The following is a 19,227-nucleotide window of genomic DNA, read 5'->3' on the forward strand; positions in this document are numbered from 1 at the left end:
TAGTCTTTCAAGGAAATGTTTTCCAGTTGGGTGACTTTTTGTGATAAAAATTCTCTAATAATGCATTATTCATCACAAATAACATAATATCTCCACAGTTAAATCATCTTAGGGAGTTATAAGAAATCACCAAAGTATTAACATTTGAACAGTCACATAGCATTTTATGGCAGTGCAATTTATAAGATTGAAATAAGAAAAGGATTAGGTAACAATAGGGAATCGATACAAGATAGGTTTTTTTGTGGTCTCCTGTTCTGTCATTGTCTTATTGTAACCATACCAAACATTTAATTTTATTTTCAACTCATGAAATCAGAATATAACTGTGATTGGAACTTCTTGGATAAAGGAGCAGGAGGAAGGGGTCTCAGGTATTCATATTTGACAGTTTGTAGATTCAACCTTACTGTAATGCAAACTCCAGTTTATTCCCAATTTCATTTGAGATTAGGTGTGATCCATGCTAGATTTCTTGGAAATCACCTCAAATGTAGTAGATTATGAGAAGTTATTCTTGCAAGAGATTGGTCTTGTGTCATTATGACACTGCTGAATTATGCCTAATTAAGGATCTGAATGAATTATATCCTTTTGGAAATATGGGAACAGAGTAGTTCAGTCATGAAGAAATGGTTTTAATGAGACCCAAATTATGTGACTCCATTCCAAAAAGATTATGGACTTTGTGGGACAATGGAAGATTGCAAGGAAAACTAGTTCAAGACTTTCCTTCTCTTTCTTTATGAGCCACATTAAATTCTTTCTCAAGTTCAGAAATGAATAACTAAAATAAAATTGCCTTAGGCTTTCTTTGCCCCCATCTAAGTAGTGCAATCACTCTGTTCTTTGATTTTTTTTTTCTTAAACTACCACTAGATGGGACTCTTGCATCCTTCGTTTGTATTCTTAGTATCTTTATCCACAACTTATTTGGGGTCTAATGAACTAAAGAAAACAGAGAAGCCATAGAACTCTGTACCTGTTGGTTCTACACATGTGTCATTCAATGTTTGAATGTCTATAAAGTGCTGACTCTATTTTCCATTTTAGAGATAAAGTCACTGAGGCTCAGAAGAAAAGGAGTGGGGGAAGAGAGAGAAAGGAGAATTTTATACTGGTTGGGCAATTGTATATATCAGCTATATATACTCGTACTCTATCTTCCAGAAAAGTATAGTTTCCATTTTGTCAGAGGGAGAAGGGCCTGAGGCTTAGCAAGGAAACATAGCTCCTGGGGCAGTAGCAGAATCCAAACTCCAGCCTGACTTTCATGCACATTTTCCTCTAGGCATAGCTACTCCTCAAGCAATTTTAAACACTTTGCAACATGATACAACTTTAAAGTCTATAAAGAACTTGAGATCTATATCACTAAAATGCAAGTGAGGGACAGATTAATGATATTAAAAAATATATGATGTGGGCACACCAGTGACTTTGAAAGTCCCATTATAATTAGTGGCAAATTATAATCTAGTGATAAAAATTGTGAAATTTGGAATCTTTCTACATGATTTTATATCTCTCCTCTAACAGTGTGATCTTCAGTAAGATACTAAACCTCCCTTAGCTTGAATTTTCTTTTCTGAAACAAGGATACCATACCTAAATCACAAGGTTGTTATAAGAATTGCACAATTAATACACAAAAACATGTTAAAATAGAAACTAACACATAGGGTGTGCTTTTACATGATGCTTTTAAATTATTCTATCAGGAATAATAAAAGACTGTAAGAGTTATATGCAAAAGGCATCAATATATTCAATTGAAAAATTATAAAGAGATCAAACCTCTGTCTGATTTTAAAGTTTACTATGATCCTTAACTTGTCTATCCCTTCTGATGGAATCTTGTAAGCACAGCCCACTGGTTTTACTTTTCATGATTTTTAAAAACTAACTCTTTTATTCATTGAACCAACAAATAAAGAGTAATTACTATTGTTGCTGGAATATGAGTTGGTTGGCAGTATTTTAAAAAGAGCTCATGCCCATAAGCTGCTCAGAGTATGGAGGAATTAGACATTAAGGTAAATAAAGAAGTGTAGCAAAGGATCATAGGGGCTAGGAGAGAAATATTCCAAAATAAGCTAATGACAAAAAGAAGAGAAGAAGTTGTATCTGAGGAAGTCAGAGATGCCCACAGGGAAGAAGAATCATGGCAAGCTTTGCAAATTAGCAAGACCATATTCTAAACACAGGGTCCACAATTTTTATAAATATTATAGAGCCTATGGAGTACAACATGTTATTGACCAGTCTGTCTTAAGCATGGAATTCATTTGTATTAGGCATGGTCAGATAGAATCCAGTCCTTGAGCAGCCTTATATCTACTTGAAACTATTTGAAGAGTGTTTTAGGCAAGGAAGAAAAATAGGAACATTTTAGTTGGAGGATTATCATGGTGACTCTTTGTATAAACTAGAGTGTGAAATGGGACAAGAGTGAATATGGGGTGACTGGAGGTGAGATAAGTGACATCTAGATGTGAAGCCCTGAGGCCTGAAAAAAAAAAACATGCATGTTAGTAGAGAGGGAATTAGAGATCTCAGAGACACTAAGAAGAGAAAATATGTAGACATATGATGAGTGTGAGTGAAATGTAGGTATTATAGAATACGCCTAGATTTTTATATGAATACATTCATAATATAGTATTATTTCCTGCAATGGAGAATTATGGAAGATGTAATAGGTTTTGGTTTAGATTTAGTTGGGAGTATTTAACATTTGAGCTTTCTATAAGTCTCATCTCTCTTGGTATACTAGTAATGTTACTCTGGGCTCCCTGTCTTAAGTCTTACCTTCCTTTAGCTCATTCTGCACACTGTAGCAAGAATGATCTTTCTAATACTCAAATCCAGTTATAAAACTCTCTCCCACTTGAAAGGTTTCCATTACTCTAAGTTGCAGCCATTGATTAACACCCTTTTCATGGATTCCAAGACTGTCAGGAGCCTACCCAGCCTACCTTACTGGAACTTGGAACTTCTCTTTTTGCTATGTTGACCTACATGTGACAAAGAAACATGTGGTTTGTGCATTAAAAACATTCCTAGAACTCGTGAAGCTTCTCCAGGAAGTTTCTTCAACTCCAAAGTCTTGGGTAAGGTATCCTATGGGTAGTTTTGGAGTGATACCTACTTTCCCTTTCACATTTCATACTATGTAACTTGTCCAGTTATTATCTCCATCTTTCAGTAGGATATATTTTCCCTGAGAAATATAATTCATGGTTTTTATGTCTAACAAAGTGATTGGCACATATAATCTGGATACACTTTTAATGAATATATAAATGTCACATAGAAGATTCAAAAACTTATTAAATAGATGTGGAGATGCTTAGGGACAGTCAAGTACCTGAGTCTGGATCTCATAGAATATATCCAGGAAGAACATTGTATGGGAGCAGGTTGATAAATGAGAATAAAGAGATTGTCAAGGGAGAACATAAAGAGAGAAGAGTAGAGGAGCTGTGTGATACTTTGCATATTACCAACAACTAAATGACCAGTGTCAAAGGGAAGGAAAGAGTAGTGGTCAGAAGATAAAATGTGCATGAAATAGTAGTGGTTCTAGAAATTCTATTTCTGTTTCCAAACTGTTTGAGAATGAGACTTTGGAACTATCCTGAAACTGTGTTTTCATAACAAACACACTGGAATAACTGACAAGAGGTCACTGTGTTTATGTTGAATATTGTTTTATTAGGTAGTTTGGGACTTTAGTCAACATAAAATACTCTTTCTTCCTTGTCCAAGTTTGATCTAATTGTCACAGCCTGTGGCTAAATGATCACAACCCTCCTTCAGTCAGAGACAACTCGCTGTCTCCTGGTATCAAAAATGATATTAAAAGTTTTGATTTGAGCTCTGTTCATTGAATCAAGAGTACATTTCTCAGCCTTCCTTATAGTCAGGTATGATCATATGACTAAATTCTTGAAGAGATACAAGTAAAAACTAGGTATTTAATTTTCAGTTTGTGGCCTAAATTTCAGGAATATGCCCTCAAAGTAAATGCATTTTTCTCTCCTTCCCTTTTTTCCTTTCGTTTGCTAGAGTGTAGATCAGTGTTGGCAAGCCTTCTTCAACCTCAAGACCATGAGACACACAATAAGAAAATGGAGTCCTAGGCTTCTCCTACCTTTAAATATCTTATGTCGCACTTGTAAATGAGAGGGAAGAGGAAGGGGGAAATCCTTTCATCTTATCCAACCTGCTCACTCTAGTAGTAGCCTTTAGTTGGTGCTTAGATTGACAACTTTTCTAATCTTTATGTATGTTTTCTGACTAGATCTGTGAGCTCACAAACATTTATTTTAAAAGTTCAGAATGACCATTTTTCTACCTGAAATCTCTAAGTCACCATTTCTGTAGACATTGAGTTCTTGAAAAACAGTTACCATCAGATTTTGTGTTTTTAATCCCAAATACACACAACCACACTCACTCATTTCTGTGTCTGCATGCACACAGGTGCATTTGCTTTATACTCTATGTGCATTTATTCTTTCAGTTGGTTAATACTTTTGAGGCACTATGCTAGCCCTGACAGATAGAATGGTAACAAGAATGAGATGATCCCTGCCCTTACAGAGGTTAGAGTCCATTTGAAAGGGTAAGAAGGATAAAAATGCAGTGTATTATGATATGTTATGTTATAGAAATATGCAAAGTGCTATCTGGCAATACAGAAGTGACTCAACCCAGAATTGGAATATTCTTTCATCCTCACAGCTTGAGGCTCCACAGTGATTCCCTGGAATTCCAGAATATCCCTGGGTATATATGTGAATGGAGGGGTTAGGCCTGCTGATAGAATAAACTCAATGCATAGTAATTCATAATAATTAAACACTTCTTGAATTATTCTTTTTGTTAGCAAGTTATTTGAAAATGCCATAGATGCAACAATACTATAACAACCTCTTGACATTATTTAGAATTCACTTTAAGTTCAATTTCATATTCTTTCTAAGTTGCCCTTGTATGATTCAGTGACCTGGAAGATAGTGAACTGCTAGAGCACCTGAATGTCCATTTAATCATGCTGGCAAGATCCAGAGATGTATCAACTTGTCTGATTATCAATCACCTCCTGATGTTAACATATTCTTTAACTCCCAAAGATTGCCTATATTATATTGATTCATTATTTTAACTATAACCCAGTTTTTCTGATCATTTGTCAAACTCAACTACCCAGAACAAAATCAAAAACACAGAAGAAGAAGAAGAATAGGCATTTACTAATAGCATGGAAAGTTGTGGGAAAAAAAACAAAAAAAAGCAACACACATATAAACATTAAGACCCAGACATCAGACTTCAGTGCTGACATGTGCAAGGCTCGCAAGTTGTCATTCCTGTCCTTACCACAAGATAAAGCTGAACAAACTGAAAACTAAAGACTTTCATTGCATTCACAAGAGAGCTGAGCTGACAGGCAAATTGCCACCCCACATTGTAAAAAGGCAGGTGTATTCAGAATGACACAGTCAGGATCTCCTTACCTGGCAGAGAAGCTGCGGAAGACAAGACCTGGTAGTAGCATTTAAGAGGTAATTTTCTACCCAAGTATCGTAGAGGTTGTACCTATTCGTGGACTTTACCTCTAAGAATCCCACCGGCATCTCAAGGTAAAGATCTGAGAAATCATCCTTCCTGAGTATGGCAGGGAAAGGTTAGGAGGAATAATTCTGAAATATAACCAGACCCTTCTCCATGACAGGTCCCATCTTCATGGGGAGAGACTTGGTAAAGGCCTTTCCCTACGTGATGTCAAGGCATTCTTCCCCATCCAACCCCTTCAGCCTCGCAGACAACTGAGAGGACTGGGAGGAGACCACATAGCTATCAGGGTTGGGGCTTCAAGGAAAGAATAGATCAGAAAGGTTGTAGTTAGGTAAGGGAAGGTAAGGGTGAAGGTTGTAGCCTGAGACACTGACACTGGAAGACTGAGATTTAATTAACAGATTGTAATAGTCCCCCCCTTTAAAACTTGCCACTATACACCTGCTACTGGACTCTAATGAAATAGCAGTAACTTACAGAAAACAAAAACAACAAAGAACAAAACAACACAATGAAATCTGCAAGATACCGATTCTCTCTGGAGAGAAGTATTAAGGGAAGTTGAAAGTCTAGAGGGATATTTGAGTTAGCTTTTACATATCAGTGACCAAAAGACCAGACAAGAACAATGGTAGAGGAAGAAAATTTGTCATTCACAGTTTCAGACATCTTAGTCCATAGATGGCTGACTCATTGTTTTGGGCCCTAGGTGAGGCAGAACCTCATGGCAGAAGGGTGTGACCGAGGAATGCAGTTCAGGACATCACACCAGGAAGCCAAGAGAGAGATTTCTCTTCTCACCAAGGACAAAATGTACATCCCAGACGCATGCCCCCAGTGATTCACCTCCTCCAGTCACACTCTACCTACATTTTTTTACCACTCAATTAATCCCTATCAGGGGATCAATACACTGATTGGGTTAAGGTTCTCATAACTCTAAAACTTACTACATTGTCTCACACACGTGCTTTTGGGGGCAACTTACATCTAAATCATAACAAAGGGAGAGATAGATAACAAGAGGAAGGCTAAAGGATTTCATTTCCTGTGGCACCTATAATTACAGCAAGTATTAAGCACTGCAGACGTTAAACTGAATTCCTAGCAAGAGTGACATAAATCTTACAGCACAAGTCTATTTATCTCAGTTCCTATTATTCAAATCTACATCATCAGCCTTCAACAGAAAATTATAACACTTGACAAAAGGAAATATAAAACCAAAAATGGTCAGAAGAAACAAAGCAAACCAGAACCATGATAGAGATATTGAAATTATTGAACAGGGAATTTAAAGTATGATTAATCACTATCATTGTTATGATAATGTCTCTAATAGAAAATGTTAACAATGTGGCAGAGATGGGCAATACAGGTAGAGAGATGCAATCTCTAAGCAATAATCAAAATAAGTTATAGAAATGAAGACCTCAGTAAAAGAAATAGAGAATGCATTTAATGGGCTCTTCCATAAACTCAGCATGGTTAAGGAAAGAATAGCCAAGCTTCAATCTAGGTCATCAGAAACTCCTAAAGAGAAACTCAAATTGAATAAAAAAGGAAGGAATAAATAAACAACAAAACAAATAACCTGGTGACAGTGCTGTAATTTCAAGAGATATATCATACTCATAATTGGAATATCAGAAAAAAAAGAAAGTAAGAACAGAGCAAAAGGCATATTGAAGTAATAGCGGCTAAGAACTTTCCAAATATGAATGACAGACAACAAACCACAGATCCAGAAAATTCATAAAACATTAAGATAGATAAAGAGAACAATAAGAAAGAGACCTCCCATACCAGCTTATTTATTCAAACTGCAGTAACCAAAGACAGAGAAATTCTTGAAAGAAAAAAGAAAAGTACCATAGAAAGGAAAACAAAAACAAAAATAAAACACCACCTTAACTATAGAAGAAGAATAGCCAAACTAATATTTTACACAAGAATTAGTGATCATGTCACTATCCTGTTGAAAATTAACACTATAGCAGCTACTGAAAATTAGCACTATAGCAGTCCCTGAAATCAACTTATGAAACTGTGACGTAGTCAAAGAGGCCCTGAATAGTCTGGCACCTTCTACCTTCCCAGAAGTCATTTCCTTTTCAAAAAAAATCCATTTTCTGCCATCCCAACTTGCAGCCTTCATTTCATTCCTCCTAAATGCCCCACTCTATCATTTCCCCTGGGGTTCTGAACACACTATTTTCTAGTGTAGTGTTAACTTTCCTTCTCTGGTGCCCCCTTTCATTTTTCCTGTTTCCTTAGGGAAGACTTACCCCACCTTCCAGGCTAGATAGTTTGCCCTATTATAGCTCATCATGGACCTTGCCCAATATGCTGTTAGATTACTTTTTATTCTTACTTTTTAATATTCTTAGCTTATCTGTTTTTTCTCTTGCGATTATTCTAATAAAATAAATGTTTATCCATTACAGATCACTGGGGGCATGGTTTCAATAAATACTAATTCAATCAAAAACTATTCTGTTGGCTCTTACCTTCTACTAGGCACCATCCTAGATTTTAGAGAGAAGATAAATAGGCTCTAAACCAACAGATAATTTGAAAAGGACAGGATATGATAGAGGACCAGGTCATAGGTGCCATTAGGGAAAAAAATTCTTCAAATTGTAAAACTGTGCTATGTATATATGTGTACTCTGAGACATGGGGATCTTTGATATTTTGTTAACTGATGGGTTCCCATTGTCTGCAAAATTACTAGACATTTGGTAGGTTCTCTTTAATAATTTATTAAGTAAATGAATAGGAATTAGGTAAATAAAAAAGAGAGGAATGAGTAGGAAATACTCCAGGTAGAGCAAATAGTATGTACAGTTGCCTAGACTGACAAACTATTTATGTCTCTACACCTCAACCTTGAATATGAAAATGGCATCATTTAGATTGTGGAGCCTTTCACTGAGTGTGATGAACTTTGAGATAATAAGGGTTTGGGGAGAGAGAGATGAGTTTTGAATATATCAAATCCCTGATATATTCAGGTAAGAAAAGCAAAACAAAACAAAGCCAAAAAAAAAAAAAAAAATTCAGTTTGTTATTCCCTCAACAGTGCGGCCCATAGTATAATTAGTCTTTTAAATGTTTTCCTCTAGATCATAATTATTTCTATATTAAATTAGTGGAGTTTGAATTCATTAGATTTTATGACAAAGATATGTTATTCAGATTTTAATTTCTCTAACACATAAAAAGTTCAGTGGTTTTATTGTTCACATATAGTACAGTTATGAGTTAAAATTATAATCTTTTATAGTACATTTAGTCTGTACTTGTAAATGTCATTTTATTTTATTTTGGAAGAAGTGTATTGCTTTTCTAAAAAGGAAAAAAAAAAAAAAACCCCACACCTTTTTTTCCTGCCATGTCTAGCAGTAACCAGCAGGTGGTATCAAACAATTTTACATTTGTTCTATTGCAGTATTTGTGTCTGATTTCTAAATCCCATCCCACACCCCAGTACAAACACTGTCATACAAGCATTTGATAGAAAAAAGGTCTACAGGAGGATTTCATTTTATTTTATCTTCCTTATTTAAATTTGTTTGGTTATGTTTTCAGAGTGATTTTTTTTTCCTCACAAATATCTTTTTATAACAGTATCATGGCTTTACATGCAGTAACTCAGTTGGTCTCAGTAGCAATACTACTGCTGTTCGTAATTATCACTTAAAAATAGGAAAGTATGGTAAAAAGAGGCTAAAAGGATTCCCCAAAGTCATAGGTTCAGAACTCAGAAGTCTGACCATGGAAGCCCGTGTGTATCAGTTGTGAAAGTACCTCTTCTGATGTGACTTTCTTTTTTTGGTGTGTTTTCCTCCACCTTTGCTTAAATTCCATTTGCTACTATCAGTTTAAGCACCAATTAGATGTGTAATATTTTGGGCATCTACACCTTAAATAAGAAATAATATGTAAAATGAAACCAGAATTTTAAAAAGCCATATGTTAGTGTCTGTGCAAGGGGAATGATTAGATACATTTCAGACGTATGCAAGGAATTTTAGTACTGAGCGCACTAAAGATACTTGCCTTTTTAATTTTACTAAGAAAGAAACAAGTCTTCCAGAGGGGAAGTGTGTTGCCAAGGTCGCACAAAGGTGAAGAAGGAAGAAACAGTCTGTTGAAGGGATGTTAAGGGAATGCTCATTTATACAGTTCCCTATGAGGTAGAGAAAAATGCCCAAGGTTGGAAGACAGAAACATGGAAGGTTTGAGAGCTTTCCAGATAGGCTGGATACATCACCTGTCTATTAATGCTCCACTCTATTTGCAGTGTAATGAGATCAGGTGAGGCTGAACCAGTAAGTAGAAGAGTGAAATGAAAATTTTGTCCTCCTAGTGAAATGGTAAAAGGGAAAGGATGTAGGGAGGGGAGAGAAGGGTCCAAGAGATAATGTTAACAGTGTTATTGTCAAAATTCTAAAATCAGATAAAAGAAAATAAATTTAGATACAGGGAAGATTTGAATATGGTGAAAATAACCTTGTTATAAATTCATATTGAAATTGCTGTAGTATCTTATCAGTGTGAATAAATTGACACAAGTCTAATTTTAAACTACAAGTATAGACTTTGAAACAGAAGTCAACCAATGGTTTTCCATCATTTGAACTTGTGTTTTATGGAAGAAGTATTTAAAATTTTTAAAAAATCTATCAGTATTGTCATCCATCAGTCCTTTCTGAGAATTTACACATGAAATTAGAAATGATAGATGCTATCAAGTATCCCTTTTTAAATTAAAAACTTTTGTTGTGTTTTTATCTAAAAGGAAACCATGTTTACTGCAGGAAAAAAAAACACAGAAAAAATTAATAATAAAATCCCTTCATTATTAATTCCCGTAGGTAACTAGTGTTATGATCTTATATTGTTTCCTTACAGATATTATCCTTTAATCTTTTTTCCTTTTATTTCATCTTTAAACAAAAGAATGTAAAACAATAAATGATCAGTCACAAATCCATTTTCTATTTTGTCCAATCAATTTGGCTACTACAGCTCATTCAGAAGAATTGCCATTGTTTGATCTGAATGGTGGCTCCGTGGAAAACCCTCTCCAAAGGTTTGTCCATAGTTTGCCTGACTGACTCAGAACTCCCATAGTGCTGAGTCGGAACCTGGAAGGCATTCACTGAAAGCATTTATAGACAAATGTTTGACTTTTATCCTACCTGAAGCAATGGATAACATTTGGGTCAAATAATAGACTAACCAAAAAGATTGGGTAGACAGACTGGAGAATGAAATGTTACATAAGAATTTTGAAAAGCACTTATTTTTCTTGGAGTCTATAAGGCCACATGTATACCCAGAGTTATGTACATTTTCAGGAAAGACCTGAGAAAGCCCTATTTTGTCACCTCTGGTTGATCCTGAGAATTTGTACAAGCAGGGAGTAAATACCAAGGCGGAATTCTAAGCAGACTGGCTGAATGTTGAAAACATATCCTGAACTGCACATAGAACTATATGGCAAAGATTACAGCTTGGGGTTTTTTTGTTTCTTTCTGTCTAGTCATTAGGTGACCACTAAGCTAACAAAACAGAGACTCCTAGGGCCCCAAATTTAAAAGGGATACAGACTTATAGAATCAGATGAGAAAACTCACTTTTGCAAAAGTGACATTTCATGTAAAGGCATCCTCAATGTAATTAGCACTTAACAAATCTTCAAGAACCAGACCAGGCAGTTGGAAGTCATATGCAAAGTGTGAAAAAAAAGGGTGTTTCCTAAGAATTCTATATCTATCAAAACTATCCTTCAAACTTTGTGTAGAAATCAAACACCTTCAGATAGACAAAAATTAAGTTTTGTCATAGCAGACCTGGTCTACAAGAAATGCTAGAGTATTCTCAGACTGAAAGGAAAAGGCACTGATTAATTACTCAACTTCACAAGAAGAAATACAGGACAACAGTAAAGAGAATTCTATAGGTGAATATAAAAGACAGTATAAATATACTTATTATTTTAGCTCCTTTTCTTCCTATTAGATTTGAAACACAACTGCACAAAGCAGGAATTATATATCTGTATTAATAGTTATACAATGTACAAAGATATAATTTGTAATATAACAGCATAAAGAAGGAGAATGAGGCTATATAAAAGCAAAATGTTTGTATATTATTGATATTTAGTCAGCACTAATTCAACTAGATTGTTATAAATTTTAATCTGCAGGACAAACACTAAGAAAACAATTCAAAAATAGAGTTATAAATAATAAAAATTACATGAGCATATTTCCTGTTGCTATAACAAACCACCAGAAGCTGGATACTTTATGAACAAAAGTATTTATTTAATTCACAGTTTAAGAGTCTGAAAATCCAAGATCAGGTGACCCAATCTCTTCAAACTCTGGTGAGGGCTTCATGGTAGGTGACACCACAATTGTGGAGTGATTATGCTGCTTACAAGAAGTTCACCTTAGATTCAGAGATACAGAAAAAGATGAAAATAAAAGGATGGAAAAGAAATCTCATGCAAACAATAACCAAAAGAGAGCTATACCCAAAACAATACATTTGAAGACAATAAATACTATAGGTGTTATGTAATGATGAGTCAGTTCATCAAAAATACATCATAAATATAAGTGACATACACCTAACAAAAGAGCCCCAAATACTTGAATCATAAATTTAAAATAATTGAAGGGAAAATTAATTATCCAATGTTGCAAGAGAGGTCAATGTTCCAATTTTAACAGAGGGTAAAACTAGATAAAAGATGAATCAGGAAATAAAACACTGGAAAAGAACATAAGTCAAGTAAGTCTAAGAAATTTCATCCCAACAAAAGCAGAATGCACATTCTTCTCCAGTGTAGAGGAACATTTTTAATAAAGAGTATGTATTAAGTTACAAAAAGTCTTGAGAAATATAAATACATAAATATTACAAAACATGTTCTCAGACCACAATGCAATGAACTTAGAAATCAGTAAGAGAAAACAATAGAAAACTTTCAAATATGTAGTAATTAAACAAGAAACTTCTAAATCACCATTGATTCAAAGATAAATATCACCAGGGAATATAGACAATACTTGAATAAAAAAAAAAAACATGTATCAAAACATTACATGGTACCTCATAGACATATACAATTTTTATGTGTTAATTTGAAAACTTCAAGATAGGGTAACTTACTGACTATGACATCTCTTAGAAATTTGTACTTGTGAATACCTATGTTAAAAAGAGAAAATTCATTGGACATAACTTTCCTATATTCATGTATGAATACATGACTAGTTTAACTCCACATCATATACAACCACAAAAATGGGAAGTTATATTCAATGTATGTATGATATGTCAAAATACATTCTTCTGTCATGAATACCTAAAAAGAACAAATAAAAAAAATTGATCCCAAGTCAGTGACATAAATTTCCTCCTTAAAAAGTGGAAAAGTAAGTACAAACTAAATTCAAAGCAAAAAGAAATAATAAATGTTAGAGCAGAGATAAATGGAATAGAGAATAAAAACAAAAATAGATAGTATCAATATAGAGCCATAGTTGATTTTTTAAAAGATCAGCAAAATTTCTTAATCTTTAACAAGAAAGAGTAAAAATTTTAAAAAAGTAGACGACAACTAAGAAGTCCAAAGCAGGAGGATTACAAGTTCAAATCCAGCCTCAGCAATTTAGTGAAGTCCTAAGCAACTTAGTGAGAACCTGTGTCAAAATAAAAAATAAATAAATAAAAAGGGCTGGGATGTGGCTCAGTGATTAAGGGCTGCTGGGTTCAATTCCTGCTACCCAAAAAGAAGAAGAAATAAGAAGAAGACTTGAATTTCTGCAACCAGGAAAACAAGAGAGAACATTATACTACTGACTATACAGGGAAATAATTACAAGGGGATTAAATAGTTCTATGCCACACTATCAAGATACCAGGAGAAGAAATCATAAGGAAGAAAATAAACCCTTACAGATGAATATTCCTTGGGAACATAAACACTGAAGTCAGACACATTTAAAAAGGATTACACAGTAGAGTAGACAAAGGAAAATGAAGGGAAGAAAGGAGAAATGGGATGGGAAAAGACAGTGAATCTGAGGTAACATTCCTATGTACATATGTGAATACACCACAGTGACTCTCACCATTAGGTACATCCACAAAGCACTAATTAAGAAAGGAAAAAGAAACTGTAAGTAAAAAGCAGAAAGATCAGCAGAGCAGAGGGAAGAGAATATGGGTAGGGAGGAAGAGCGGGGAAAAGGAAGTCCTGGAGACTGAATCAGAATAAATTCTATTCTGTTCTTTTATAATTATGTCAAAATGAATCCTATTGTCATGTATAACTATAAAGAACCAATAAATAAGTTAAAACATTTAAAACATTAAAAATAGAAGGGATTATGTATCTTGACCATGTAGGATTTGTTTCAGGAATGCAAGGTTGGATCAACATAAAAGTCAGTCTATGTAATTTGACATTTTTCTAGAAAACAGAAAGAAAAAAATAAACATTTTCTCAGCAGACACAGAAAAACTTTTGATAAAATGCACAATTCTTTGTGATACAGACACTAAATAAAGTAGCAATTGAAGAGAATTTCCTCAACCTAATACCAGGTATTTAAGAAAAGCCTGCAGCTAACATCACAATTTTGGGTGAAAGACTGAAAACATTCTCCCTGACATTAAGAACAAGATATAAATGTCTGTTCTCACTGAGTCTTTCAACATTGTCCTGCAGGCCATAGCCAGAGCAATTAGGGAAGAAAGAAAAAATAAAAGGCACACAAAATTAAAAAAAAGTAAAAGTTTTTTTGCAGATGACATGAACTTTTTTAAAAAAAAGCAAATATCTATTTGCAGATGACATGAACTTATATATAGAAACTTCCTTTAGTAAACCACATAAAAATATTAGAGCTATAAAAATTTTCAGCAAAATTTTAGGTACAAAGTGCACATACAAAAATCAGTTGCATTTCTATATACCAACAATGAAAAATCTAAATAGAAAGTTAAGAAAAGCATTTCAATTATATTAGCATCTAAGCAAGTAAAATACCTGTAAAAACTTCAACAAAGGAGTTGAAAATTTATACACTGAAGGCAATGTTGCCAAATGAAAGAAACAATGGAAACATTTTCTATTTCTCTATATGTATTTAGTTTTTCTATCTTTAATGAAAATATATCCCATATTCAAAACTTGAAACTATTAATTTGCTTAAGACAGAAGAACTACCCAATGTAATTTGCAGATTAACTGCAATAACAACCAAAATTCCAGTAACCTTTTTTTCTTTTTTTTTTTTTCTTCAGAAAAGGGAGAACTGATTTTAAAATCATATGAAAATATAAGGGACCTTGATTATTTTGGCTAAAACAATCTTGCAAAAGAATAATATGTTGATAAGAAAGGACCTCAATTTATTGATTTCAAAAATCAACCTAAATCTAGAATATCAAAAAATGTGTGAAACTTGCATAAAGATAGATATGTAGATCAATGGGGGTAGAATTGAATGTCCAGAATTAAGACATATGAGTAAAGTTAATTTATTCTCAACAGAGATTCCATGATGGGGAGCAAGGCTTTTCAATAAATGATGCTGGGACAACTGGCTGTCCACATGCAAAAGAATAAACTTGAATATTTACCTTATATCATACACAAAATTTAACATCAAAAGAACCAAAACCCAAAATGTAACAACTAAAACTATAAAACTGAAGAAAACACAGGCCTAAATATTCATGACCTTGGATTAGTTTCTTAGTGATGACAACAATTTGTAATCTCTATGAAAAAGGATATCTGTTGCCTCCTGTTCTCTTCAACATTAGGACAGTGTCAGTCCTTTATGGTTCTGCTAATATTTTGATAATAATAGTGTTTTTTTAAGCATCTTATTATCGCTTTGTATTTCCTTAGCTGATGGTGAATTTAAGTACATTCTCATATACTGAGTAACCTTTCTCATATGTATACATGTAATTCTCTCATATACATACACATGTGTATATATGTGTATATGTCTCATATTTATTCTTCTGTACAAAAGTCTCAAAAGGAAACATCAGTCTGTGGGACCACTAATAAAATAGGCAATTGTGGCTATCTCCCGTGCTGGTAGCAAAATTTACCTCCTGAGTTACCTTCTTTTATTTTAACTAGTGTGACTGCTCTGGCCATGGGCAGAAAAACTAGAAAAATGAATGAGATTTTATTTTAAACCAACAAAGGTATAAACTATTACTTAAAAACATGTAAAATACCTTTTATGAGGTTTTATTTTTAGTATGTTGTTTTATTTTGTATAGCTTCTAAGCTGCAATATGAAAAACAACTGTTTTCACAATGCTGAACAACCCAGAATTAATTTCACACTTATTTAGTCATACTTGAATGAAGAACTTAATCATAGTTCCATTGTGATCACTGATGTGCATGATTGATTCATCTCTTAGAATGCTTCAAGTAGATGATGAACAAATTAATGTGAGTTGTGTGTACATTTTTTGAAATTGATGTTAATAAGCAATGGGACAATTTAATATGCCTGGTTTTCCTCAAAGGTTCTACTTCAGTTTTACCAGTGTCTTTAACCAAAACTATCTAAAAAGAGAAAAGATAATTCGTACAGAACAATAATGAAATTGGAGGCATTTTCAGAGTCATTACTTCAAAAACTATAGCTATTTAAACACTGTTGCACTGTTTTCTTACACTGGTTTCTCACACCATGTATTTTTGGGAAATTGAAATGGTATCAAAAGGTAGCTTTTAGGGAAAGAAACAATATGAAAAAGAACAACTGCTGCCAACACTGTCTTGCTAATACTTACTGATGGTTTGGTTTCTATCTTTTCTTTTGCAGGAGTCACAACTGTTCTGACAATGACAACTCTAAGCATCAGTGCTCGAAATTCTCTCCCCAAAGTGGCTTATGCTACTGCCATGGACTGGTTTATTGCTGTTTGTTATGCCTTTGTGTTCTCTGCCCTAATTGAATTTGCAACTGTTAATTATTTCACCAAAAGAGGATGGGCTTGGGATGGAAAAAGTGTAGTAAATGACAAGGTAAGTGAGAACTCCCTTCTCATCTTAATTAAGAGACTCCCCTAACACATTCACCTTGTGGCAGATACTAGTTTGACATTAAGAAAATTCATATATGTATGTATATGGTTATATATCATATCAGTTTTTCTAAAAGTATATATTCTTGCCTGAAATCCTTTAGGAGTGCTTACAATGTAGTAATGTTTGTTAAAATCACTTTCCAGCGTCTGTTGAGTTCTATGTGTCAGACACTGTGCTAAGTTTTTACATATGCTCTCTCACATGATCTTCATAGCAACCTTATAACTAGGGTATCTCCTTAATATTCTCCCTCTCTCTCTCTCTCTCTCTCTCTCTCTCTCTCTCTCTCTCTCTCTCTTTCTCTCTCTCTCTCTCTCTTTTTTAACTGATGAAGAATCTGAAGCTTAGTAAAGTTATTTACTTGACCAAGCTCACATAGCTAGTTTGTTAGTGTACTGGAATCCAGATTTGTCTATTGGATCATCAAGTTCATGCTCTTAAATCACTGTACTTACTGCATAATGGGAGATATTGTGAAAAGAAAATGGGAATTAACTTCTCTGTATATAGAATCCCAGGTTCTATTAATGGGATGAGTACTCTTCACCTCTTCCCATCTCTGTCGCTTGGTTGTAAAAGTCCAGATAGAATTTATATCTTCCCCATATTGTGTGGAATAAATATGCAGGTGCTAGAATACCTGGAAATTTAAATAGCTCATATAGTCTAAATGGGAAAAGTTATTTTCCATTAAGATTAACTTATTTTAATATTATTGGTATCCATATTTTAGGTTGCAAGTACTGAAGCTTGTGTGTACTTTCTTCATTGATACAACAGTTTTACCTTTCTTAGTCTGTAAATTACTATCTGCCTTAAGAGAAGGCTTTGGATCATAAGATATAAGCTATTCTTAATAATAGTAGAGACTTCTGTTTGGAGAGTTTCTTTCTACACTATATCTACTAATTTTCTCAAATTTAGAATAACATTGGTTGATTTTATTTCTTTTTCAATTATTTGAATATATATATTTTTCATTTCTATGACATAAAGCCCTCTACACATACATAGTGATTGTTAGAGTTGAGAAGTCTTGTTCTTTTTCCTTAATTTCATCATCTATAGAAGTTTTAGAGAGTGTTGCTTTATTTCATTTTATAAGCTCTTTTGGGGCCTACTAACAGATATAATTAATACATATAAAAAGATAGCAGATCAATTTTCTATGCTTAACTTCTAGGCTATTTCAGGATTTCTATTACATTTTATGGTTGATTTATGTTAGTGTAAAACTTTTCATTTTATCTATGCAATTACTTATTTTTAACTGTATTGATTACACATGCACTTACATACTAACATTTTTAAGATAAAATATTAGTCCTTTGTAAATATGTCACAAAAGATAAATTAGAATGTTTTGTTACAAGAGTTTTATCTGGTGTATTATTTTCAATGCTAGGTGGTGCCAATCAAGTTGACATTTTGATTTGACCTATCGACTGATATGCCTTCTCAACCCTTGTGCTTGAAAATTGAAGTACCTATAAATTAAAAACCAACTTCTTAACAATGTTTTATAAAAGCAGTAACCAACTACTAACCAATGCTGGATTTGTCTGCCCACATATGAAATCACACATGGACAAGATAAATTCTGTGTTGAAATTGTTGAAGTTCCAATCTAATATTGAAGAAAGCAACTGATATTGTTACTTTAGTCCTGTGGTTTAGTTAGAATATCACATCAGGCATGTTGCTTGTTTGTGTTGGTTTCTCCATGGATAGAGTGACTAGCACAGTGCCTGACACTGAGCCACTTCAAAAATATTTGTTGAATAAATGAGTTTCTGATCTTTAATCTGGCAGTGAAATACCAACTGGACTCCTTAGCCTTCATGAATAGGTTTTTAAAACTTTACAATGCTGAATTTAATAGTGGGTACTCTATCCAATTTCATGATGCACATGAATTTTGAGAGGTATTTCCTTAACTTACCTTGGAAATAAACAGGTCTTTAGAATTGAGAGGAAATTAAGTAGAGGTCCAAAATATGGCCGATCTGCCTAAAAGGTAGAAATCAGTGCAATCTACCTCTGCTTTAGTTTATTTAAATTTAATTTTTAAGTAGAAAATAATAATTTCCTTGAATAAAGAGTTTTTGTGCCTGGACCATTATTGGTGTCCTTTCAGATTAACGTGTCTGAAGAAAGTCCTTTGCTTTGGATGTTAATGAACTTAAGTAGATGCAATTAAATTATCTGTCAATACAAAGAGTCTTGGAAAACTCTTAAAATTTGTAAAATAGTAAGTATCAATTGACCTCACAAGAAAAACCACTCAGAGCTGGGGGTGGTGGTGCATACCTATGATCCCAGTGATTTACAAGGCTGAGGCAGGAAGATCACAAGTTTGAGGCCAGTCTCAGAACTTAGCAGGGCCCTCCGCAACTTCGTGAGCCCTTGTCTCAAAATGAAAAATAAAAATTACTGGAGATGTAGCTCAATGGCCAAGCACCTCTGGGTTCAATACC

The 19,227-nt window shown here is 33.9% G+C and overlaps 1 protein-coding gene across 1 annotated transcript in view; it reads left to right on the forward strand.

The window, feature by feature from the left end:
- Gabra2 (gamma-aminobutyric acid type A receptor subunit alpha2) overlaps positions 1 to 19,227 on the forward strand; it is a 140,157-nt gene that overhangs the window by 105,765 nt on the left and 15,165 nt on the right. The window contains 1 exon segment of the mRNA XM_047567518.1: positions 16,485 to 16,687. Coding sequence (XP_047423474.1) covers positions 16,485 to 16,687 — 203 coding nt within the window.

The sequence above is a fragment of the Sciurus carolinensis genome, chromosome 10 (assembly GCF_902686445.1).
Source record: "Sciurus carolinensis chromosome 10, mSciCar1.2, whole genome shotgun sequence".
In the NCBI taxonomy this organism is placed as follows: domain Eukaryota; kingdom Metazoa; phylum Chordata; class Mammalia; order Rodentia; family Sciuridae; genus Sciurus; species Sciurus carolinensis.